At 46.0% G+C, this 27,276-nt stretch overlaps 1 protein-coding gene across 2 annotated transcripts in view; it reads right to left on the bottom strand.

Moving 5' to 3' along the window:
- Positions 1–27,022, bottom strand: part of LOC138788183 (uncharacterized) — a 37,351-nt gene extending 10,329 nt beyond the window's left edge. Inside the window, exons 1-8 of one of the 2 annotated variants that reach the window (XM_069965816.1) lie at positions 26,851–27,022; positions 12,576–12,775; positions 7,390–7,527; positions 6,710–6,839; positions 4,457–5,243; positions 3,775–3,916; positions 1,409–1,567; positions 744–796 (exon numbers count right to left, since the gene is read on the bottom strand). In XM_069965816.1, the coding sequence (XP_069821917.1) occupies positions 744–796; positions 1,409–1,567; positions 3,775–3,916; positions 4,457–5,243; positions 6,710–6,839; positions 7,390–7,527; positions 12,576–12,775; positions 26,851–27,003 (1,762 nt within the window). In that variant the 5' untranslated portion in view covers positions 27,004–27,022. The remainder of the gene's footprint in view (positions 1–743; positions 797–1,408; positions 1,568–3,774; positions 3,917–4,456; positions 5,244–6,709; positions 6,840–7,389; positions 7,528–12,575; positions 12,776–26,850) is intronic. The other variant, XM_069965817.1, reaches the window with a different exon arrangement.
- Between the last annotated feature and the right edge of the window lie 254 nt (positions 27,023–27,276).

The raw sequence follows: 27,276 nt of genomic DNA, 5'->3' as shown, positions 1-27,276 counted from the left end.
GTAAAAACTTCCCACAGCAACCAATCAAAACGCAGCTAGGAACATGAAAGCTGAGCTGTGATTGGTTGCTTTGGGCAGATTACATCAGTTTCTATTTTACATAGTTTGATAAATCTGGGCCTACTGGTATAATGTAACCAATATATTATAACTAAAATATAGTATCATTACAGTAGGCTCACCTGACATATGGGTCCCATGTATTCCTCACCTACTGGGGGTAAAAGGCACTGATATCTCCTCCCATCGCTGTTGCGCCTCATTCAATTCCTGTGAGGCACATCATCGATGGAAGGAGATATTGTGCACTGGGGATTCTAGGTCTGCTTCCAGTGCACCAGACAAGCTAATTAGTATCTAACGTAAAACGGCCATAGCTGCAGAATGGAGCAGCAGATCTACAAATGATCAACACCGATGCTCGAATCAGCGCAGTGGCCCTGATCAATAAATATAAAAAACTTCAGTATTTGCTGATAGATTTGCTTTATGGGTACCTACAGAGATAACCAGTATTTATGGAGTAAATCATAACAACAATCAAATAATAAACCTTTGGATTTATATTGTTTAATGACATTCATCAGTAGCCCAGTTTGGCGTATAGAGATCATAGAGGAGGTTTGGCCTGCAAATAGTGGTCCCTGACACATCATCATATAAATCATGATCTTTAGTGCGAAGTGAACCTAATGCAAATGTCTACATCTATCTATAAAACCTAAAAGTATAGCAAAGCATACCTAAACTGCTGGGACCCACCACTGCAATGACACAACGCATTTCAGACTGATACCTGCAAGAATAATACAAGCAGTAATCACGCAGGTTATACTCTGGATATCATAGTGGCTAATGCCTAATGATTAAAATAATCATCATCATCATCATCATCATCCATTCCTGTGACCCATTCTTCACACACACAGTATTAAATATAGGGAAATGGAGACAACCCAGGCAGAAAGTCAAGTGGTTGCTAGACAACTGTAAGTACTAGAGATAAGCGAACCGGCTGAGGTTCGGTTTCGTATGAACATGAACTCTCGGCTTCTGATTCTCGCTGTCTGCCCGCTCTGTGGAGAGGGTGGATACAGCCTGAGGACCGCCTGGAAAACTGGGATAAAGCCATAGCCATAGGCTGTATTTCATTTTTCCAGGCGGTCCTCAGGCTGTATCCACCCTCTCCACGGAGAGGGCAGACAGCAGGAATCGGAAGCCGAGAGTTCAGGTTCGTACGAACCCATACCTTGGCCGGTTCGCTCATCTCTAGTAAGTACCAAGCTGTATATAATATATTAATATACTATACTATAGTATATTATACTATATAAGAAAGTTATGTATGTGCACGTTGTGTATGTTTCTACAATAAAATAAAGCTTTAAATGTCACAAACTGTACTGACCCATTAGATGTTTCTGCTACGAAACAGAAAGGTACATGGTCTCCCACACTATTTTTGGATGGGGTCCATTCTACAACCATGCTCTTTGTAGAAGACCGAGATTTGCCAGTAAATGATTTGGTCAAACCAGAAGGACCGCTGACTTTGAAATCTGACACACTAGAAAAATAAAATGCAAGTAAATACTTAAGCTTCAATAGCATGCTGCGGCCGCGATGATCCGGGCACAGACCGGCCGTTCCGTGACCCGGCCGGTCTGATATGTAGTGTAAACATAGCCTAAATGATATATAGATATATACATGTCCACATAAAATGTCCCTTTATATTTGTCCCTTTATCTAAAGTATACTTGTGGGGTTGAAATGGAGAAAAAAACTGAAATCTTGCTATTTTCTTTTGATTTTGCTTTTATATGACACACTGGGGTGAAATGACATTATAATTTTATTCAAAAGGTAAGTACAATTACAGCAATATGACGGTTATATTGGTTTTCTTTATGTTTTACTAAAAATAGCTTTGTATCACCATATTTTGACTCCCATAATTTTTTTTTTTTCGTCTTTAGGACAGCGTGGGGCTTTTGTAAATAAATAAATCAATCAAATCTAATCTAATCTAAACTACTATGGGAATAATAATAATTGGTATCCCTGTGTGAAAACATGTCTAAACTATTAAAATGTAATGATTAGTCTAAACAGCTATAGTTATAATGGAAGTCTATAGGACTTCCTTTGTATGGAATTGCCAGGAGTCCGCCAAACTTCCATTATAACTGTACTCCACTTGCTATAGCTGTTTAGAGCGGGAATGAAGGGGCACAGTGTGTTCCGCTGCGCACTTCTGCCCCTTTATTCTAGCGATCGGTGGGGGCTCAGCTCCTGGACTTAACCAATCCAAACTTTGGACATGTTATTATGAAATGTTAGAAGTTTGTTGGAAAAAAATAGTTATCAAAAAGTACCAATTAAAACATTATATCTCACTGTTGAGCAATCACATGGTGCCATGCATGGAATAATAAAGATTATAGTGGTCAGAACATGATGCTGTAAAGATCACAAGTAGAAGCATGTTTAGGCTGTGGTCTTTCTATCAGTATTTTGGTCAGTATTTTTCAACCAAAACCAGGAGTGGGTTGAAATCACTAAAAGGCTAAGTTCACATACCATCTTATTTTGACCATTTGATGACCGTCTTTTAGGATGCAAATCATTTTGAGTACAAATAACAGCGTTATTGTATCCTTAAGGACGGTCATAAATTGGCCAAAGAAGACATAGTGGGAAAATCTTCCCATTATAATTTTGCCCTGTCATTTGCACCCCTGATTTTATCTACAAATACTGACAGAAACACTGACCAAAATATGATGTGTAAACATAGCCTTAAGTACCCAACATTTCAACAAACTTCTAGTAACAACATGTCAGAAGTTTATATTGGTGGGGTCTGGGTGATGACACCCCTACTGATTGCTTGAATGGAAGGACAGAAGGACATGGCTGAAGGCGCTGTGCCCCTTTATCTCCCCTCTAAACAGCTACAGTGATCGGTGAACAGAAAGGGCTTATTTCAACGTCCCGAGGACGAGGAAGCCCTGTTAGTGGAGTGTTTCCCCGTCTGGCATGTTGAATCAATATCATGCCGAAAGCGGGGATACTGTTTGAATCTCTGCGGCACTGTAATGACAGAGCCCGGCGGAGTGTCAAACAGTTTCCTTGCTCCCGGAATAATATTGATTCATCATGCCGGACGGGGAAACACTCCACTACAGGGCTTCCTCGTCCGTAGCATCCGTAAAATATGAGGGAATAAGCCATTATAATGGAAGTCTGTGACTTCTGGCAATTCTATATGAAGGAAAATTTCCATTATACTATAGCTGTTTAGAGCATAGATGAAGGAGCATGGCGCACACTGCCGAACACTTCTGTCCCTTTGTTTTAACGAATGTCACCTGCACCTGCAAAAAAATTTCTCAGATGTCACTATGACATGTCAGGAGTTTGTTGTTAAATCTTTGTATTGTTATCAGTAGGCTTGGGTCGTATATTCTGTGCTGTTTGAAATTTGGTTTCCTTTTCTGGACAGATTATTATTGCCTCTTATATTGGAGTAAACTGTGCAAAGTAAAATCCCATTAATCTGGTACCAATACATGCTGGATTAACAACTAGATGGGGCCTATACTGTTTTTCACTATAGGGCCCCCTGAATCCTAGTTACACCCATGCCTGTGGAAATGTGTGCCATTTTGTATACAAGTTAGCAGACTTTTTTTTTAATGTACAAACCCTATAATCGTTAGTCTGATATCAGTAAATGGGGATTATTGCAATGGAAGGCGCTGGTTTTACCTTTCATAAACTGCTTGAGCTGATAGATGGAGCTGGAATACACTTCCTGCATTGGTCAGTAGCCTCTCTCCTTGATGTGGTGTAGGCAAAATAAATTTTGGTCTATAATGCCCAAGTGTGCAGGAGGGAACTGAGCTGGTAACTGTAGGTATAAAAAGCAGGCGTAAAAAAAAACAAAAAGAGAAAACACAATATACCTTTTGGGGGGGGGGGCATTGTGATTAGAGGTAGGTGGAGTTCTTTTTAATTCAATAATCATATCTATGCTAGACATAGATATAAACTGTGTTATCCATCCAGGTTGACTGATGTCCTCCAACTTTTGCAAAGCAACCCTGATGATGCTCTGACAGCCATCATATATGAAGGAATGCCAGCTGTTGTAGCTGATGTGCCAATTCCATACATTATCACCTGTGATCCCCTATTACAGCAGGTCACTTAAAAATGCAGTTTTTTTGCAATTGGAATTTTGAGTTCTAAAACCAGAATACAAATTTACCAAATTATAAAAATGTGATTGAAACCTGTTAAAAGATTTTCAAATAGACAAAATAAAGAATATTAAATAGAAAACTTTATAATAAAAAAACTTTATACTCAAACTAGATTTTGAGTTACATCACATCCTATGTATATTAGCTTGTGTGCATGAGACATTGTTCTTAGAAATTATTCTTACCATCAACTAAAAACTGCAGAGAAATTCTGCTCAGGGAATGCATGTAGATAGGTGAATCTGTATTTGGGTAAAAATCCCATCCTGTTGTTTCATATGGAAATGTCTCAGCCTGGGTGGAAATGTGTTGTGTAGAAGTCTGTGGCAGATCAGTGACCGCTAAGGTGGTCTGAATTTCTCCTTCTGTAGTATAATAATATGTTGTAGTCTGGGTAGCTGAAGTTGTTCCTTCTGTAGTGGAATAATGTGGGGTAGTGGTAACAAATGGAGATGTTTCAATATCGGTAGTGTAAGAATCTGTGGTAGTCTGAATTTCTTCTTCTGTAGTATAATAATATGTTGTAGTCTGGGTAGCTGAAGTTGTTCCTTCTGTAGTGGAATAATGTGGGGTAGTGGTAACAAATGGAGATGTTTCTACATCCGTAGTGTAGGAATCTGTGGTAGTCTGAATTTCAGGATATACAGTTGTTTCTTTTGTACTATAATAATAAGAAGTCTCTTCTGTGAGGATATCAGTAACAGCTTCAGTAATATAATCTAGGGCTGTAGTCATGGTTGATTCTATAGCTTCTGTCCAAAAATAATCTGGTTGTTCGGTGGTGCCCCAGTAATATTTTTTGGAATCCTCTGGAAGTTCTCGACTTTTACGGTTAATGGGCCTGTATTTGTAAACCCTTGTTCCATCGTTGTATGTGAGGTAAATGTTTTTGTTTGGAAAGTCTTCAAGTATTAATTCTACTACATAAGATCCGGTCTTCATCCCTGATGGAATTGACAAGGTACATTGGTTCTAGAACAAAGATTATATATTACATGTGGTTTATATATATTTTCGGATCATGTATAGTTCTTAAGTTACTTTCAGGGCTGTGAAGTCAGAGTCGTGGAGTTGGAGCCAGAGTTAGTTTTGGGTGGACTCCAGCAAATATTGAACTGTTATTGGTAATTATTATAAATAAGCTATAGAGAGGTCAGAGTCAGATGTCTGCCTTACTGACTCCACAGCCCTGGTTACTTCATATTTACAATTAGATAGTGGATCTTTGATGCTACTAAGGCCATACTTTACACTGTAAGCACAGGTTATTTTGTACGGCCGCTGTTAACCGAATAGCGGCAGTACAAAAGAGACCTGTCATTTATTTTATGCTGCCTGGGAGAACAACGGCCATAGTTGTTTAACCCCTAGATGACCTAAGACGTACCGGTACACCCAGGAAGTCTGAGCAGACAGAGCTATGTCCTGAGCTATGAAGCGTGCACTGGAGCGGAGCGCGCTTCATAGGAGATGGGGGCCGGCTACAGTGAGCAGCCCGGCCCTTACCGTTAATGACAGACTGCAGCCTGTCATTAACCACTTAAACCCAGCGTTTAAGTGTAAGTGACAAGGGGGAGTCCCCTGTCACTTACCGATCGGGATTGTTGTATCGGACCGCCGAAGGTCTCTCACCTGCCTCTGTGCCTCCGATCGGCTTTCTGGTCACTGAGTCTGCCACAGGCAGGCTCAGGGAGCAGAATGCCTATCACACTGATCAATGCTATGCCTATGGCATAGCAGTGATAAGTGTGTATAATCAAATGTATGTAAAAGTCCCCCAAAGGGACTTCAAATGTGTAAGAAAAAAAGTAAAAATGTCTTTACAAACACCCCAAAGTCCCTCCCACAATAAAAGTTTAAATCACCCCCCTTTCCCATTATATACATAAAACATCTAAAAATAAATAAACATATAATATACCGTAGCGTGTGTAATTGTCCAATCTATTAAAATATAACAATCGCCATCACTAATGGCGAATGGCGTAAATGAAAAGAGGAAAAAAAGTGCCAGGATTACAGATTTTTTGTTACATTATGTATATAAATTTTTTTTTATAAAAAGTGATCAAAACATCCGATCTTCACAAATATGGTATTAATAAAAACTAGAGATCATGGCAGAAAAAAATGACACCCCTTATAGTACCATAGGTGAAAAACTAAAACCGTTATACGCATCACAATAGGCCCATTTTATTAATACTCCTGAAAAAAACAAGCACTTACATGGCCCTGTAGATAGAAAACTGAAAGTGTTAGACCTCTTAGAAGGGGAGGAGGATAAAACAAAAACACAAAAATGAAAATTTGCATGGTCCACTGGGTCATTTTGGGCTTGGTCCTCAAGGGGTTAATGCTAAAATACAGTGTGTGAACATGGCCTGAAACCTTTTGACCACTTTGATGAAGAAGAGAGATATTTTTTAGAATCTTACCTTGTCTATTTGAAACTTCCTGGAACAAATTGAGCATTCTTCATAGGAATATCCATATCGGCATGACACAAGGTCTCCATCTGGGTCATGTCCTAATAAATTAATGGTGGTTGCACAATTCTGAGGGATCCTTAAAAACATATAAAAAAGCAACAAGCTTTTAACATAGTGACTTAAAGAAGCAGTTCACTTTTTTTTTTTTTGCCCCCCCGGGTAGCCGCTGTCATGTATACTTACATAAGATGATCGGTGTCCCGTTCCCGTCGGTCAGTTCCGTCCCGCGGTGCCGTTCACATCGGGCGCGCGCTCACTTCCGCCGGCGCTGTGACTCCTTTTCTCTCCCTTGTCATTTGAACGCCGGAAGTCACGCGCTTCCATAGAGAATGCATGGAAGCGAGTGACTTCCGGCGTATAATCACTGGGCAGAGAAGAGGACTTGCAGCAGCCGGCGGAAGTGAGCGCGCGCCCGATGTGAACGGCACCGCGGGACGGAACTGACCGACGGGAACGGGACACCGATCATCTTATGTAAGTATACATGACAGCGGCTACCTGGGGGGGAGAGAAAAAAAAAAAGTGAACTGCTTCTTTAAAGTGAAATAAGTATAAAAATGAATATTATATTATATTATTTTTTTATGTGGGATATAAGCTGTTTTTGCAATGGCTGAATGCCTTACCTTATAATAGGTATGATAGTGGTCAGAGGTGAGCTGTTTGGCATCCGAGTATCAGATCTGATTCCTAGATCCACCGAGGTGATCAGTTGCCACCCACTTTCAAAATCATTATTGGAAACCCAGCAACAACTACTTTCCCTGATGAGACATAAGCAACAATGGTGATGAATAGATTTAATGAGCAGAATTAACTAATTAATTAGGCTGGGTTCACACACTGTATACTTCAGGCAGTATTTGGTCCTCAAGTCAGGTCCTCATAGCAACCAAAACCAGGAGTGGATTGAAAACACAGAAAGGCTCTGTTCACACAATGTTGAAATTGAGTGGATGGCCGTCATATAACGGTAAATAACTGCCATCATTTCAATATAACAGCCGTTGTTTTAAAATAACAGCAAAAATTTGCCATTAAATGACGGCCATCCACTCAATTACAACATTATGTGAACAGATCCTTTCTGTGTTTTCAATCCACTCCTGGTTTTGGTTGCTATACAGCCTCACAAATACAGCCTCAAATATACATAGTGTGAACCCAGTAAAGGTGCATCCTGATTATATTGTAATAGTACTAGGCCCACAGTCTGATACAGTCTTCAAGAAAAGTGCCCCAAGTCTAGAAAGTGGCAAGGGAAACAACTACTATTAGGCCGGGTTCACACTCTGTAAAAAACAAGGCCGTATTCCATAACAATGGCCGTAATTGCACAACGGCCGTTATTTGTAAAAATATAGGCCGTTGTTTGCGCAATTACGGCCATTGTTGTGAAATACAGCCGTGTTTTTTTACGTAGTGTGAACATAGCCTTACTATGCTATTCTCTATGGTCAGTGATGTAATACTGCCTATCTGGTCTCCAGCAGCACAATATGCTATGATCTGGTTCTGCACGTCTATAAGGTAGAGCTTTTAGGTACAGAAGTTCTGTCTGCTAATGTCAGTGATATAATCTTGCATATTTTACAGCAGTACAGAAACACTGTAACCTGATCAATAATAACCTCACAAAATAGAAATGCAGAAAAGATTTACATTTACGAAAACTTTCTAAATGCAAGACTAGACAATCTTTACATGTGCCAGATTTGCTTACCCTATTTGGCCAATTGCTTACCCTATGCACTGGAGAGGAATTTGCTCTAAAGGACCATATTAACTGCAAAACAAAGGATGTGGTTTATGCTATAACCTGCTCATGTCATAAGATCTATGTTGGTCAAACGGGACAGCAACTGCGCAAGAGAATCCAGAAACATGTCTCGACTATATTGTTAGCTCGCAGGGATGCATGCGAGGGTAAGATGTTGACATCAGTAGCATCTCATTTCCTCAAGGTACATTCTCGAAGACTAACGGGAATGAAGGTTTGTGAACTCCAAAAGTTACACAGAAATATACGTGGATGTGAGAAAAAAAATGCTTTATTACAGATGGAATCCAAATGGATATTTAAAGGGGTATTCCCCCCAAAATTATTTTTGCATTAATACGTTGCCCACCCGTAGCTTTACATCTTTTTAATATAAAGTTATTATGGATTCTGTACAGTTTTGCTGTTATCTAGATGCATCCACCCCCACCGAATGCATAGAATCATCAGATCTCAGTCCACTCCGACACGGCTCCCTGCTCCTGGCCCGCACCCTCCGAGACGGCATCACATGTCCTCAGTTTCTTCAATGGGCCGGGCTAGCGCTTCTAACCCTGCCCATTGAAGTGATAGAGGACAGTGAGAGCTGCTGCTGCAGATCACCGTCTCCCTCTGTGAAAGCAGCCCCCTCCCACCCCCGCACCACAATCCAGCAAACCCACCCTGCACCCCCCACCACCACTGCTCCTTTCCCGCACCGGTCCTCAGAACAATCATCCCCAGCACAGCGCTACTTGTCCATCCCCCCCCGAACTCACCTGGCTGGCAGCCCCCCCCCCCAAAGTTATCCGGAATTCACCCGGGAACTGCGAACTTACCCGGCCGCCAGAGGCACAGCCCCCCCGCCGGAGCTCACCCGGCAAGTGAGATGGCCGCCAGCGGCAGCTCCAGGTGGCACGGCCGGCCCCCCCATCCCGGAGCTCACCCGGCCGCCAGCGGCACAGACCCCGCCAGACCGCCCCGCCCCACCGGAGCTCGGAGCTCACCCGGCAAGTGAGACTGCCTCCAGCGGCTGCGGCAAGGCCACCCCACCCTGGAGCTCACCCGGCTGCCAGCCCGCCCCCCCCCCGCCCGCGCCGGAGCTCACCCCGAAAGTGAGACGGCCGCCAGCGGCAGCGCCAGGTGACACGGCCGGCCCCCCCACCCCGGAGCTCACCCGGCCGCCAGCGGTAGCGCCCCACCCCTCCCCTGAACTCTCCCAGCTGCCAGCTGCATCACCCCACCCCCGGAGCTCACACGGCAGGTGACCGGCCCGGCACCCCACTCTCGGAACCCCCCCCCCCCCCGACCTCACCCGGTAAGTAAGATGCCTGGCACAACTCCCCCCCCCACCCCCCGAGGTCACCCGGCACCTCACCCGGTTGCCTGCGGCACTCCACCTCCGGAACTGATCTGCCCACCGGCCTACGCTCCTCTCCCGCACCCGGCTGCATCGCCACATCAGTTCCCCGCAGAGTCCACCGCTAACCCCCATGCCTGCCCCGTCCCGGCTGACCCTCGTGATCCTGCTATCTATCTATATCTGTAACCTGATATATTGTGATGTGGATGGATAGCAGCTTGCTAAGACCTGTAGTTCTACACAATATATCAGGTCACAGAACTTCTGTAGAACTACAGGTCCCAGCAAGCTGCTATCCATCCACATCACAGTATATCAGGTCACACAGTTTCTGATTTGGACTGATGGAAGCTTGCTTAGACCTGTAGTTCTACACAATATAAGAGGTCACACAGTTTCTGATTTGGATGGATAGCAGCTTGCTGGGACCTGTAGTTCTACAGAAGTTCTGTGACCTGATATATTGTGTAGAACTATGTGCTATCCATCCACATCACAATATTTCAGGTCACAGAGCTTCTGTAGAGCTACAGGTCCCAGCAAGCAGCGAGAAGCACTGCATGATGGGAAATGTAGTTTCCTGGCCAGCACCATATTGGATATAGATGGCTTTTATAGAAAAAACTTTTTCTCGGGAATGGCAGCAGCTAGAAAGGCGGGAGATGGCTCAAAATACTCAGGGGGACTTGGTGAATAAGAACAGCTATGTTTGGAGGCATTTCATTTTTTTAGCTCTTAGGGGGAATACCCCTTTAATTTGAGGTCTGAGGTCCTGAGAGGCATGAATGAAGATTTGCTGTTCTCCGGTTTTCTAGGGGATCTGAATGTATTAGCTTGACCAGGGGAATGTGGCTACCAGTCACAGTTTAAACATCTGAGACTAAAACTAGAGACCTGAGGTTTCAGCAAAGTCATAGATCAAGTTGACCAAATGATGAAGGTCATGGGGGCCCTCCATCCAATAAGAGTAATGAGGACTGGTGTGCCGAAAGGTTGAAGTACTCTGTCTACATGAGGAAGTGGATGACATATAGGTGGTCGGAGATAATGAGCTAAGTGATCATGTGACTCATGATAGGAGGAGGCAGGGTCTGGTCACGATATGACTCAGGATCTGGTTGTAAATGGAACGCAAACATGTGACTCTGAGTGTAGCGCTTGTGGAGTTCCGGTATATATCATGGTGATATGCATGTCCGGTCATGCACACTAGGTGACACGCACGTGGGGATACGCCATGATGGTGGCATGCAGATAATACTCCTCCTCAACTGACCAGGTAACGGACACCTGAATTTAGTTTAGTTTGTAAATATTTATTTAATTTATTTATTAATTTCTGGGCAAATGGATATAAAAGGATGTGTGTACTGTTGAACCATTACCCCTGACGAAGACACGTGATGTGAGGATACGCGTAGGGTTTGCAGTCTGGAGTCCCATCCCAGAGCCCTGGGTGATAAGCGATTTAATATTTTCTTTTAGCAACTGACTTTTTGGTATTAGGGTGCTTTAGCATATGGTCACTTTTTGTGTGTTTTCATGAATTTTTCTATTGACTACTCTATTTATTTATTTTTTGTGTGGGCACTTGCACTTTAAGGCTGGGTTCACACTACGTATATTTGAGTCAGTATTGTGGTCCTCATATTGCAACCAAAACCAGGAGTGGATTAAAAACCCAGAAAGGATCTGTTTACACAATGTTGAAATTGAGTGGATAGCCGCCATTTAATGGCAAATATTTGCTGTTATTTTAAAACAACGGCTGTTATATTGAAATAATGGCAGTTATTTACTGTTATATGGCGGCCATCCACTCAATTTCAACATTGTGTGAACAGAGCCTTTCTGTGTTTTCAATCCACTCCTGGTTTTGGTTGCAATATGAGGACCACAATACTGACTGAAATATACGTAGTGTGAACCCAGCCTAAGGGTACAAACCCACACACCGTATACGCAGCAGATACGCAACAAATACGCAGCAGATTTGATGGTGCAGATTTGATGCTGTGTTCAGTTATTTAGATCTAATCTGCTGCGTATTTGCTGCGTATCGCAGCAGTAAATACGCAGCATATATGCCGTGTGTGGGTTTATACCCTAAAGAGGTATTTATTGTGAGTGTCAGTTTCTAAGATACATTTGGCTATGTAATATACAGAGCCTGGAGTTAATATTGTTTGGGGTTGCGGTGGGAGCGACATGTACAGTTTCATGCGTTTTTTCTGTGATGGTTTACCCTGATTGGGTTATTAGGTGTTTTTAAGTGTCTGTCCATTTGCTTTGTTTTTTTATGTATTTGTGATAATAAAGATGTTATTGAGAATTTAATATGTTTGTCATACTTTTGTGGGTGCGCTATCTATTGTTTCTCTGTGTCTATTTATAGCATGTTCTGTGGTTGGAATATAGGCAGCATCCCAGGTGTAGATTCATAGCAGCTCCCACCTTATTTTGTATAGCCAATTTACCAAGGGCATGAGACACATTTATAAATCTGGTGGTTTGGGAAACTAAAACATTTAACCTGACAATCTTAGTAAATGAGGGCCATTGTGTTACTGTTAGGTGTAATCCTGTCTATCTAGGCTCCAGCAGTAAGGAAGAACTGTGATCATATGTTCACATTATAGGCAGAAAAATCAGCAGACAGAATTCTACCTTAATCCCGCCACAGATCTTACAGGAGTTGGAATGGTTTATCATTGTCCACACGTCTCCTTGAATAACCTTCATACTGGTACCACTGGCTCGGGTACGATGTTCTGTTATCCACAGGTTGACTCCAACGATTAGTTTCATAGCCGCAGTCCCCAGTATAACAGCCCCAGTAAAAAGAATCTCCATATCCAGTAATAAAAGAGGATTTATATTTGAAATCAACCTGAAAGATATTCAGTATAAACTTAGAAATAAAAATGTCAGTAATTTCTCAATAGTGATAATCAACCTGATGTCCTATTCGGGTCCCTAGAAACCATACTATCATGATATCTGATTTTCACTATGTATGACTAAAAATATTGGAGAGATATTACCCCCTAGAGCAGGGGTCCCCAAACTTTTCACACAGGGGGCCAGTTCGCTGTCCCTAAGACCGTCGGAGGACCAGACTATAAAAAAAAAAGCTATAATCATATCCCAGTGCAAAATGCCACAATCCCCCCCCCCCCCAAAGTAAAAGCATCCCTCTTTCTTTTCACCCCTCACCCAGTGTTGCACCCCTACCAAATAATGTTCTCCTCAGTACAAAAACATCATACAGTAACTCACAGGTGACGACTTCCTTGATCTGAGGGGTCACTATCATTTTCCTCTCCATCTGGCCCGGACCACCATGATGATTTCTTGCAGCTACAATTCATCTCTTCAGAACCTGCCAAACAAACATTTTAGGCTCTGCACATTTCTAGCAACTTCCTTCCTTTTTCCCACCCATAGGCTCTCAAACTGTAGTAATTCTTCTATTTGGTGCAGTAAAGTCAATAGGTATGTGGGTTTCCCCCTGTATGAAGGATCCCCTGCTGTGTCATCATATTGTAATAATGTCCCCTTCATTGTCCTCCATATACTAATAATGTGTCCCTGCATTGTCCTCCATATAGTAATAATGCTCCCCTGCAATGTCCCCCATATAGTAATAATGTGTCCCTGCAATGGCCGCCATATAGTTATATTGTTCCCCTGCAATGTCCCCCATATAGTTATATTGTCCCCCTGCAATGTCCCCCATATAGTTATATTGTCCCCCTGCAATGTCCCAAATATAGTTATATTGTCCCCCTACATTGTCCCCATATAGTTATATTGTCCCCCTGCAATGTCCCCCATATAGGTATATTGTCCCCTTGCAATGTCCCCCATATAGTTATATTGTCCCCATATAGTTATATTGTCCCCCTGCAATGTCCCCTAATAGTTATATTGTCTGGGTTATTGGGTAATTGGGTTTCCTCCGGGTACTCCGGTTTCCTCCCACAGCCAAAACATAGTGTGAATTTAGATTTTAAGCCCTAGGGAGCAATAATTGGCAAAACTATGTGAAGTCCTGCGGAATCTGTGTGCGCTATACAAATAAAAGCATTATTATTATTATAATATCCCCCTGCAATGTCCCCCATATAGTTATATTGTTCCCCTGCAATGTCCCCCATATACTTATAATGTCCACTGCATTGCTACAAAAAAATAAAAATTATACTCACCTAATACTGTCTTCATCTCTCCTGGCCTCTTCTCTCCTCTTCAGCCAGTCAGTCGCCGGAGGGATCCCCCAGCAGGTGTAGCGACGTCATCACTGCCCCTGCCGGAGGATCCTTCAGAGATCATTTTCAGGTTACATCCGGGAGCTTGGTGGGCCCGTGCAGGCAGGCAGCAGGGCTGACATCTCGCACTGCTCTGGGATCTGCGGTCCGTTGCACATTCCCCCTGGAGGGCGGTGCAACAGACAGCAGATCCCGGAGCAGTGTGAGATGTCGGCCCTGCCGCCTGCCTCCTCGGTGCCGCACGGACCACCAACCCCCCAGATGTAACCTGGAAATGACCTCTGAGGGATCCTCCGCCATTCTTGCCGAACCTCCTCCTCTCTCTCGGAGAACCGGATATCGACCCTAGTAGCCAGTAGGATGAGCTCGTTCAAGGAGGTCGGAAGGTCTCGGGTGGAGAGTACGTCTTTCACCCGACTGGACAGGCCCTTCTTGAGGGTGGCTACCAGAGCGGCCTCATTTCAATCTAGCTCCACTGCCTGCGTGCGGAATTGGATGGCGTACTCGCCCACAGAGGCGGTCCCCGGGAAGAGGTTAAGGAGAGCATTCTCTGCCGATGAAGCACGGGCTGGCTCCTCAAAGACAGAGCGAAATTCGGCCAGGAAGGTCTGGAGATTGGCAGCAACTGGGTCATCTCGGTCCCACAGTGGCGTAGCCCAGGCCAGGGCCTTACCCTCCAAGAGGCTGATGACGAATGCCACTTTAGAGCCCTCGGTAGTAAACTGGTTGCTTAGGAGTTCAATCTGCATAGTGCACTGGGTAAGGAAGCCTCTGCACATCTTGGTCTCTCCACCGTATTTATTCAGCAGCGCAAGCCGTAGGTTTGGACCTAGAGGAGACGGACCAGGCGCAGGGGGTGGTGCTGCCGGAGGCGACAGTTGTACTGCAGTACGCTGCTGTAAGGTGGCAGTCAGTTGTTGGATCTGCAGGGACTGCTGCTGGATGTGCTGAGCCAGGCCGCTACCCCTGGCTTGGTTTGCTGGTGACGGCAAGGTGAGCAGGAGCAGTAGGCAAGTGATAGTGCAGATGGTGTTATTAGGCGTAACCGCAGGTTACACAATGTAACTTTTGCATTAAAGGAGAAGTCCGGCGAAAAATTTTATTTAAGTATTGTATTGTCCCCCAAAAGTTATACAAATTACCAATATACACTTATTATGGGAAATGCTTATAAAGTGCTTTTTTACCTGCCCTTACTACTGCATCAAGGCTTCACTTCCTAGATAAAATGGTGATGTCACAACCCGACTCCCAGAGTTGTGCGGGCTGTGGCTGCTGGAGAGGATGATGGCAGAGGGACACAGGGCACTGGAGGGACACTGAGCATCACCATTTTATCCAGAAAGTGAAGCCTTGATGCAGTAGTAAGTGCAGGGAAAAAAAGCACTTTATGAGCATTTCCCGGAATGAGTATATATTGGTGATTTGTATAACTTTTGGGGGGCAATACAATACTAAAATAAAATTTTTTGCCGGACTTCTCCTTTAATACAAAAGTTTCGTTGCACTGCAGTCTGAGGGAATCCCGGCCGGAGTGTATACACATAGTAAATAAACACAGTGGAACATGAAAACTTTTAATTGCATCAGTGCTCGTTTATTTACAGTGTTAGGCTAGGTTCAGACTATGTAACTGTGCGGCTGTATTTGCGGCTGTAATTGTGCGGCAGTATTTTTGGTGGTTCATGCGTACGCTGGAAAGTATACGATATACGGCTGCACAGTGCACACTATGTATGAATCTACGGCCCTATCGTAAACGGACCCATAAAAAATGAACAAGACCATTGTTTGCGGCTGGAAATGCGGCCGTGGATTGACAGGCGGTCCGTACGGAGTACTTCAAAAATAGCCGGCAATGATGCCGAATGCCGATGCCTCTAATAGTTAATATATTAAATTAATAAAACACATTTTCTTTGTAATAAAGTCCGTTTCGTTGTTCAATAATTTAATTCTAACGAATCCATCATTGTGCAATTAAATATACTGTTAAAATATATATATATATATATATATATATATAAATAAATGTATATTTATATATATATTTATTTTTTGACAGTATATTTAATTGCACAATAATGGATTTGTTAGAATTAAATTATTGAACAACGAAACTGATTTTATTTCAACGAAAATGTGTTTTATTAATTAAATATTAATTAGTACAGGAAGCTCCATAAGCCGTTAATTCATATTGCCGGCAAAAGAGCATTCTGAACTAATCATCACTTTACTTTAATTAAAACATCAAATGTTTCTTCTAATTATGTTATCACAATAGCATTATTAGAAGAAACATTTAGAATCATATGTGCGCTCAGCTGATTGGCTGATCGGCTGAGCGCACATATAATTAGCGGGTCCGCAGCACAGTGACTTCATTGTGCTGCGGACCAGCGAAGAGGACACATCGGGGTGAGTATAGAGCTCTCCCCACCCCCTCCCCAGCGCTGCACCCCTCCCAGCAAGGAAGGGGGGGTCACTTAACCCCTTCCTTGCTGGGATGGGTGCAGTCTGACATCAGTCTGGCCCCCAAGGGGTTAAGGGGGATACAATACATCCTCCCTTAACCCCTTGGGGGCCAGACTCTAAGCAGCGATCTGTAAAGATGCTGCATACTGTAAGGAGCACAACACAGCTCACAATGATGGGTGTTGTGCTCCTGTTTGTGTGTTTTTTGTGTGTTTCTCCCTTATCCTGGGGATTACGTCAGATTCCGTGGACTACGTTGATGATCAGCGGTTGTTTGTTGTTGTTTTTTAATAAAATGGTCAATGAGGGGTGTGGGGGTGTTTTTATTTGAATAAAAATTTTTTTTAACTTGTGTGTTGTCTTTATTTCTTTACTTTATAGACTTAGTAGTGGAAGCCGTCTAATAGACGGAATCCATTACTAAGTTGGGGCCTAGTGTTAGCCGGTATAAAATGGCTAACACTAACCCCCCATTATTACCCCAGTACCCAATGCCACCAGGGGTACTGGGAAGAGCCGGGTGCCAGTGGTCCCGGAGCGTCAAAATTGGCGCTCCTGGACCGGGCGGCAGCAGGCTGGTAAGATTTAGGCTGGGGAGGACCTAAACCAATGGCTCTTCCCACCCTGGTGTTACCAGGCTGCTGTCGTTTGGTTTTTAACCCGGCTGGTTATAAAAATAGGGGGGACCCTATGCGTTTTTTTTTATTATTTATTTAAAAAAAAAACGCATAGGGTCCCCCCTATTTTTATAACCAGCCGGGTTAAAAACCAAACGACAGCAGCCTGGTAACACCAGGGTGGGAAGAGCCATTGGTTTAGGCCCTCCCCAGCCTAAATCTTACCAGCCTGCTGCCGCCTGGTCCAAGAGTGCCAATTTTGACGCTCCGGGACCACTGGCACCCGGCTCTTCCCAGTACTCCTGGTGGCATTGGGTGCTGGGGTAATAATAGGGGGTTAGTGTTAGCCATTTTATACCGGCTAACACTAGGCCCCAACTTAGTAATGGATTCCGTCTATTAGACGGCTTCCACTACTAAGTCTATAAAGTAAAGAAATAAAGACAACACACAAGTTAAAAAATTTTTTTATTCAAATAAAAACACCCCCACACCCCTCATTGACCATTTTATAAAAAAAAACAACAAACAACCGCTGGTCATCGACGTAGTCCACGGAATCCGACGTAATCCCCAGGATACCGATATCTGAAAAACAAAAAGGGAGAAACACACAAAAAACACACAAACAGGAGCACAACACCCATCATTGTGAGCGGTGTTGTGCTCCTTACAGTATGCAGCATCTTTACAGATCGCTGCTTAGAGTCTGGCCCCCAAGGGGTTAAGGGAGGATGTATTGTATCCCCCTTAACTCGAGGGGTGCAGTGCTGGGGAGGGGGTGGGGAGAGCTCTATACTCACCCCGATGTGTCCTCTTCGCTGGTCCGCAGCACAATGAAGTCACTGTGCTGCGGACCCGCTAATTATATGTGCGCTCAGCCAATCAGCCAATCAGCTGAGCGCACATATAATTCAAAATGTTTCTTCTAATAATGCTATTGTGATAACATAATTAGAAGAAACATTTGATGTTTTAATTAAAGTAAAGTGATGATTAGTACAGAATACTCTATTTACCGGGAATATGAATTAACGGCTTATGGAGCTTCCTGTACTAATTAATATTTAATTAATAAAACACATTTTCGTTGAAATAAAATCAGTTTTGTTGTTCAATAATTTAATTTAAACGAATCCATCATTGTGCAATTAAATATACTGTCAAAAAATAAATGTATATATAAATATACATTTATTTATATATATATTTATTTTAACAGTATATTTAATTGCAAAATGATGACATTGTTTAAATTTAATTATTGAACAATGAAAGGGACTTTATTACAACGAAAATGTGTTTTATTAATTCAATATATTAAACATGAGAGGCATCGGCATCGGCATACTGCAGAGGATCGCAAACCCCGGTAATAGCGATTCATGTAAACTGTTTCCCTGCTTTCCCAGATGCATCCAGAGGTGTTTGCATCACTTTCTTAGATTTTATTTGTTATTTTTAGTTGAACCAGATTTCCAAGTAAATGACCGTATGTTTTCAGCCGCATGTCTATTTTTTGCCACTGCCGTAGTTTCATCCGCACATTTACAGCCGCATAAAAAATACAGCCGCACAGTTACATAGTGTGAACCTAGCCTTAAAGGGTACAAGCAAGTATCGTACTGTACCAATGTTCAGTCCTTGCAACAGCCAGATAACATTCAGACCGTTAATAGAGAACCACAGGTCCCGTAATGCCTATTAGTACCAGCAATCAAGGTTTCCTATGTGCACAGGATATGGCAGTGTTGTATAAGGCAGAGGGGTTACCGTGCTTCCAGGGCTCTGTCATGGCCGCGGCGGCGTCCCGTGCTCCGGGCCGCCGCCGCGACCGCCATCCTGCCCAGGCAGCTGCCGGGGTCCTGGTGCAGGGACCCGGCGCTGCGGTCTGTTCGGCCCCGGGGGGCGCCTCACCTCGTCCCGCTCCGCCTTCCGTCTGTGCCGGCCGGCGCGCGCGTCCCCGCCTCCTAGGGCGCGCGCGCGCCGGCTGTCTCAGATTTAAAGGGCCAGTCCGTCCCTAATTGAAAGTTGCACCCAATCACTCCCAATCACTCCCTATAAATCCCAGCATGCCCTGTCCCCTGTGTTGGAGCCTCTACATGCTTCCCATAGCGTTTGGCCCAGCTCCCTGTTGTTCCTGATACCTGTCCGCTACCTGGTCCCTAGTCCTTGTTCCTGATACCTGTCCGCTACCTGGTCCCTAGTCCTTGTTCCTGATTCCTGTCCGCTACCCAGTCCCTACTCCTAGTCCCTGGTTCCTGCTTCCCGTCTCTCTGCTGTTCCTGTGTTCAGCCTGTCACCTGCGGTACGCTTACACGCCATTGTCAGTACCTGCTCCTGTCACGCCTCGCCTGCCGCCACCAGCAACCAAGCCAGGGGTAGCGACCTGGGGGTCGCCTGCCGCAGCAAGTCCATCCCGCCTTGCGGCGGGCTCTGGTGAAAACCAGCGGCCCCTTAGACTCCGCTCCCTGGTGAGGTTTGTGCCATCGCTGGTCCCGGTCCAGTGGATCCACTACTCCGGGCGTTACAGTAGGCTCCAACCATGGATCCCGGCGAGGTGCCTGATCTCCGTGACGTCGCCAGAGTGGTCGCTCAACAGGCTCAACAGATCCAGCAGCAGTCGCAGCAAATCCAGCAATTGACTGCCGCCCTACAGCAGCATACTACAGGCCAGCGCCCACCACCACCTGCAGCCACCTCGGGACTTCGATTGCCCCTCCCGAATAAATATGGAGGCGATCCCAAGCTGTGCAGGGGGTTCCTGACTCAATGCACAATGCATATTGAACTGTTAAGTAGTCAGTTTCCCACCGAGCGCTCTAAAGTGGCCTTTATCATCAGCCTATTGGAGGGTAGAGCTCTGGCCTGGGCCACGCCACTGTGGGACCGTGATGATCCTCTTGCTGCCAATCTCCGGGCCTTCCTGGCCGAGTTTCGCTCCGTCTTTGAGGAACCTGCCCGTGCCACCTCTGCTGAGACTGCTCTTCTCAACCTCTCTCAAGGGAGCTCCTCTGTCGGTGACTACGCCATCCAGTTCCGCACCCTGGCAGCTGAATTGGACTGGAACGAGGCCGCCCTTGTAGCCACCTTCAAGAAGGGTCTATCCAGCCGAGTGAAAGACGTACTCTCCGCCCGCGACCTCCCTTCTTCTCTAAACGATCTTATCTTACTGGCTACCAGAGTCGACAACCGGTTTTCCGAGAGAGAGGAGGAGGTCCGGCAGGAACGACGACTGAGCCTGCCCCGTCGCCATCCTCGGCTGGCACCGGTGTTCCAGAGTCCCGTTGCTCCTATGCCCCAGTCGTCTCCAGAGGTCCCAATGCAGGTGGAACGAGCTCGTCTGACGACTGATGAGAGAGCCCGTCGGATGGAGCTGAATCTCTGTCTCTATTGCGGTGGTGCAGATCACTACCGGCAGAGATGTCCCCAGCGTCCTCAGCGTCCGGGAAACGCTCGCACCTAGGTCCGGTGGGAGAGGCCTCCCTAGGTGTGAATGCCACCTCTCCAAGGTTGACTATACCCGTCTCCATCTAGACGCCTTCAGGGCAAGTTTTCCAGACTACTGCCCTCATCGACTCTGGCTCTGCTGGCAGTTTCATCTCTGCTTCTTTGGTCCAAAGATGGCGGCTACCCGTGATCCAGCTAGCCCAACCCCGGTCTATCTCTTCGGTTACGGGGGAGATTCTTACCGAAACTGTGCACTGCCAGACGGCACCCCTAGCCCTCCAGGTGGGCGCCTTACATCAGGAGAGGATCTCCTTCTATGTCTTGTGCCATTCCTCTTCCAACATCCTGCTGGGCCTTCCTTGGCTGCAATTTCATACCCCTAAGCTGGACTGGAGAACTGGGGAGGTTCTCAGCTGGGGCCAGGACTGTCATAACCGGTGTCTGAGATCTCCTCAACCCAAGTGCTCTACGAGGTCACCTGCGGATGTCAAGCCTCTAGCCGGTCTACCGGAGGACTATCAAGATTTCGGTGATGTTTTCTCGGCCAAGGAGGCGGACTCTCTACCACCTCATCGGGCCTATGATTGCCCTATTGACCTTCTTCCCGGGGCATCTCCTCCACGTGGTCGGGTATACCCTCTCTCTGTGCCCGAGACTGAAGCCATGTCCTCCTACATCCGGGAGAACTTACAAAAGGGCTTCATCCGTAAATCCACGTCTCCCGCTGGCGCAGGATTCTTCTTTGTCCAGAAGAAGGACGGTTCCCTTCGCCCATGCATAGACTACCGGGGCTTGAATAAGGTGACTGTTAAAAATCGCTATCCTCTGCCACTTATTCCTGAACTATTCGACCGTCTTCGTGGAGCTAGGATCTTCTCCAAACTGGATCTCAGGGGAGCGTATAACTTGATCCGTATTCGCAAAGGAGACGAATGGAAGACCGCTTTCAACACCAGAGATGGGCACTACGAATACCTGGTCATGCCATTCGGCCTATGCAATGCCCCAGCGGTCTTCCAGGAATTCGTGAACGACATCTTCCGAGACCTCCTCTATGTCTGCGTCATTGTCTATTTGGATGACATTTTGGTCTTCTCCCCAGATCAGCAGACTCATGTGGCACAAGTGCGTCAGGTCCTCCGAAGACTACGGGCCAATCATTTATACGCCAAGCTTGAGAAGTGTGTTTTCCATCAGCGCAGTCTTCCATTTCTTGGCTATATCGTCTCCGACCAGGGTCTACAAATGGATCCGGCCAAGCTCTCAGCTGTCCTCCAATGGCCATGCCCTGTGGGACTTAGAGCTATCCAGCGCTTCCTTGGATTCGCCAACTATTATCGGCAATTCATCCCTCACTTCTCCACCCTGGTCGCACCCATCGTGGCTCTCACTAAAAAGAAGGCGAACCCCAGACATTGGCCTCCAGAGGCCGAACAAGCCTTCAATAGCCTCAAGTCTGCCTTTGCCTCTGCTCCTGCCCTAGTCCGCCCGGATGTCTCCAGGCCGTTTTCTCTCGAGGTCGATGCTTCTTCTGTGGGCGCAGGAGCCGTTCTCTCGCAAAGGGACTCATCAGGCAAGACCAGAACCTGCGGGTTCTTTTCTAAGACTTTCTCCCCTGCCGAGAGGAACTATACTATTGGGGACCGTGAACTCCTGGCCATTAAGTTGGCACTGGAGGAGTGGCGTCATCTACTAGAGGGGGCTAAACACCCCGTTAACATCTATACGGACCACAAGAACCTCCTCTACCTCCAGTCGGCTCAACGCCTCAATCCCCGGCAGGCCAGGTGGTCTCTCTTCTTCTCTCGGTTCAACTTTACCATCCATTTCCGTCCAGCCGAGAGGAATCTAAAGGCCGATGCATTATCCCGAGCATCCGATGTCATGGGGCAAGAGGAATCTCCTCGTCACATTATACCTCCCGACCGCCTAGTACCAGTAGCTACTTCTGCTCTGCAGAGACTGCCCCCCGGGAAGACTTATGTGCGCCCCGCGCTCCGTAAACGCATCTTGAAGTGGGGGCATTCCTCTTTGGTGGCCGGGCATCCAAGAACTAAAAAAACTGGGCAATTGATCTCCCGTCACTACTGGTGGCCCAATCTCCTCCAGGATGTCAAGGATTTTGTGGCTTCCTGTGCAGTCTGTGCCAGGAATAAGTCTCCTCGTCAAAGACCTGCCGGCCTACTTTTGCCCTTGCCAGTCCCGGACCATCCCTGGCACCACATTGGGATGGATTTCATCACAGACCTACCTCCATCTGCGGGCAATACAGTTATTTGGGTGGTGACGGACCGCTTCTCTAAAATGGCTCACTTCGTGGCTCTTCCTGGCCTACCCTCTGCTCCTCATCTGGCTCAGTTGTTCTTCCGACACATCTTCCGCCTGCATGGACTTCCTCTTCACATTGTGTCCGACCGAGGCTCTCAATTTGTCTCTAAGTTTTGGCGTTCCCTCTGCTCGCAGCTCCAAGTAAAGCTGGACTTCTCATCAGCCTACCATCCCCAGTCTAACGGGCAGGTGGAGAGAGTCAATCAGATCCTGGGTAACTACCTACGGCATTTTGTGTCCAGCCGCCAAGACAACTGGTCCGATCTCCTTCCATGGGCGGAATTCTCCTATAACCATCTGGACTCGAGTTCCACAGGCAAGTCTCCTTTCTATGTGGTCTACGGGCATCATCCTCGTCCTCCTCTGCCTCTCTCTCCATCCTCTGGGGTCCCAGCCGTGGAGGAGCTGTTATCTGACCTGCAGTCGATCTGGGAACAAACTCGACAGTCCTTACTCAAAGCCTCTGAACGCATGAAGGACCAGGCGGATAAGAAGAGGAGACCTGCCACGAATTTTCGTCCAGGTGACAAGGTCTGGCTCTCGGCCAAATATGTTCGACTCAAGATTCCCAGCTACAAGTTGGGTCCTCGATTCCTTGGTCCTTTTTCGGTGCTAAAACGCATCAACCCTGTCACCTACAAACTCCGCCTGCCTCCTACTATGCGGATTCCGAACGCCTTCCATGTCTCCCTCTTGAAACCTGTGGTCCTCAACCGGTTCTCCGATCAGTCTCCGTTCTCTGTACCACAAGCCGTCTCAGACGACGTCTACGTTGTTAAAGATATTCTGGCCATGAAAACTGTCAGAGGGAGACGTTTCTTCCTGGTGGACTGGAGAGGATTTGGTCCTGAGGAGAGGTCCTGGGAACCCGAGGCTAACATCCTGGATAAAGATCTCATCAAGGGGTTCCTGCAGGCAAGAAAGAGGGGGAGGCCAAAGGGGGGGGGTACTGTCATGGCCGCGGCGGCGTCCCGTGCTCCGGGCCGCCGCCGCGACCGCCATCCTGCCCAGGCAGCTGCCGGGGTCCTGGTGCAGGGACCCGGCGCTGCGGTCTGTTCGGCCCCGGGGGGGCGCCTCACCTCGTCCCGCTCCGCCTTCCGTCTGTGCCGGCCGGCGCGCGCGTCCCCGCCTCCTAGGGCGCGCGCGCGCCGGCTGTCTCAGATTTAAAGGGCCAGTCCGTCCCTAATTGATAGTTGCACCCAATCACTCCCAATCACTCCCTATAAATCCCAGCATGCCCTGTCCCCTGTGTTGGAGCCTCTACATGCTTCCCATAGCGTTTGGCCCAGCTCCCTGTTGTTCCTGATACCTGTCCGCTACCTGGTCCCTAGTCCTTGTTCCTGATACCTGTCCGCTACCTGGTCCCTAGTCCTTGTTCCTGATTCCTGTCCGCTACCCAGTCCCTACTCCTAGTCCCTGGTTCCTGCTTCCCGTCTCTCTGCTGTTCCTGTGTTCAGCCTGTCACCTGCGGTACGCTTACACGCCATTGTCAGTACCTGCTCCTGTCACGCCTCGCCTGCCGCCACCAGCAACCAAGCCAGGGGTAGCGACCTGGGGGTCGCCTGCCGCAGCAAGTCCATCCCGCCTTGCGGCGGGCTCTGGTGAAAACCAGCGGCCCCTTAGACTCCGCTCCCTGGTGAGGTTTGTGCCATCGCTGGTCCCGGTCCAGTGGATCCACTACTCCGGGCGTTACAGGCTCTCATAGATCAGAGTTAACGGTCACTGGACTGTATGATCTCCTATATCCGATCTCCTACGACCAACGCGTTTCCTGCTCGTGGCATTCGTCAGGGACGCAGCTAGGAGCTGTATGGAGTGGCGTCCGCATGGCTCTGATGTCGGCCACGGTGTTTATTTGCTTAACTCATATAAAAACTAACCTACCATACTAGAGACTGTACTTAGTGTATACACATAGTATACACTCCGGCGGGGATCCTTAGTGGATCCTTAGTGGCCGCACGAAAAACTGACATGTCAGTTTTGTGCGGCCGCTATTCATTGAATAGCAGCCGCACAACACTGACAGCTCACACAATCCATTAGATCAGTGCTCTATTACTCTGGTCTGATGCAGAACAGATACATAGATTGCAGAGCCAGGATTAGTGTAATTCTGACACTAAGTCACGGCCCGGCTAGTACAACTGACTCCCTTCCACTATCGTATTGCGCGCGGGGGGGGGGGGGGGGGGAATCTGGCCGCTAGACACCAGGGAGAGGGGCTATGGAAGACTTTTAAATGCAACTGTCATGTGTGACAGCTGCATTTAACTATGCTAATTAGCGGGTGCGGCGATCAGCGGCGAATAGCCGCGGTCCCGGGCTGCAGAATGGCTGGGATAGCCAGCTGGGATAGCCAGGTCGCAGCGCGGCCCCTCTCTGAACCTCCTCACCTGTAGCAGGACGTACCGGTACGTCCTTCTGCGGGAAGGGGTTAAAGCCAGCAACATACATAAGGTAAGCATTAACTATATATTTGCAGTTTCATATTTTTATGTCATTACAGGTACACTTTAGGGTCCCCATACACTTCATTTTGACTAAACAATATAGAGTATATGGGGGTCTCCAGATAATATCGGCGGTGACAGGGGTCAGGCGTGATGGAATTTCACTGCCTGACCCCTTTGTTCTCAGAGAGATAAGCCCCTCACTGCCCCATAAAGAAAACAACAACATTCTGTCATACTGAACGTTCATGTGTATAGGGAGAACAGGAGAGATAACTAGATCAAAGGTGAGAGGCAGTGTCTGGGCAGAAGTGGGCAGGAAGGAGTACTTCTGTTCAGGAAAGAATGCCTCAGATGTGTGGTCACTTACAAAAAAGGACACCAAAGACACTGACCAGAAGAGCGAGGGTATATAATAGAAACCACCATTGACCTGCACAGAGAAAAGTCTTGAAGTGTCACTGTCGTGAAATTTTTATGCAGAAATCAATAGTACAGGCGATTTTAAGAAACTTTGTAATTAGGTTTATTAGCCGGAAAATGCATTTTTATCATGAAAAAGCAGTTTGAAGCTCTCCCCCCCTGTCTTCATTGTTCTCTTATGGAAAGAGCTAAATTAAACACCAAAACAGGACAACAAAGAGTTAATCTACAAATACCTCACCCTTTATCTCCTTTGACAGTCACCACTGACCTCTCTGACCTCTGATTACAGAGTTTCACCCAGCTCAGTGCCTGTAATCCTCTGTTATCTGCTTTCTGCTGTCCGCTAACTCCCTCCTTCCTCCTCCCCCCTCCCCTTTCTATAGACCAGACTGGGTACGTCTGATGCAACAAGTCCACAAGTCAACAAGATTTTTTGCAGTGGATGGAAAAGAGGAGGGAGGGGGGGACCTGGGAAAAGGCTTTTTAAATGCAGATAATGACATATTTGGCTAATAAACCCAATTACAAAGTTTCTTAAAATCACCTGGACTATTGATTTCTGCAAAACAAACAAACAAAAAAATACGACAGTCACTCTTTAAAAGTATTCTGTACATTTTCAATCTTTCCCGATGTTTTTCTTTTAAAAAAGGTGCAGAATTTTGTCTATTTTCTGGTTTGTAAGCCAAAACAAAGAACTACATAATATACCAGAATGACTTCTCCTGTCTTCTGGATCTGCATTTGCCTCCCGAAAAAAGCATTATAAACGGTAATGAATGTACGACCAACCTAACAGAAACTAAACAAATTACAGCATATATCATTTAAATAAATAACAAAAGTATAAAAAATTGTTGGCAATTTAGTAAAATTAAGGAAAACTTTTGAGTAAATATTTAGCATTTTCTATAAAAAATTTTTTTTAAAAAACTGTCCTACCATCCATCCAGCATTTGTTTTCTCCGTTGCCTTGAAAGATATGGTTCCACCCTGCATGTGGGATGCAGACACAGCTGTGAAGATGGAAGTGCACACAATGAAGACCTGAAACCCGGCCATTGCTGCGCTGCTTCCGTCTGTAGCAAGTATCATACACACTGACTTTATATATTTGAACATGTAACCTTTGTTTTAGCTAAGATGTTTCCTGTATAAGATAACAGGATAATATTGTAACGTCCATTATCTTAAAGTTTATTAATGTCTCCATATATACATCACACACATTAACAGAATGAGGAAGTTGTCATCACCTAGTGGTTACACCCAGTACGGTAGATAAATCATCTTTGCATTTTACCTTTAAGCAAATCATCATAACATTCTTATCATATCATTTTCAATACATGTTGACATATCACGGTG

The sequence above is a fragment of the Dendropsophus ebraccatus genome, chromosome 4, assembly GCF_027789765.1.
Source record: "Dendropsophus ebraccatus isolate aDenEbr1 chromosome 4, aDenEbr1.pat, whole genome shotgun sequence".
NCBI classification, from domain to species: Eukaryota; Metazoa; Chordata; class Amphibia; order Anura; family Hylidae; genus Dendropsophus; species Dendropsophus ebraccatus.
This window is presented reverse-complemented; position numbering and strand designations above follow the sequence as displayed.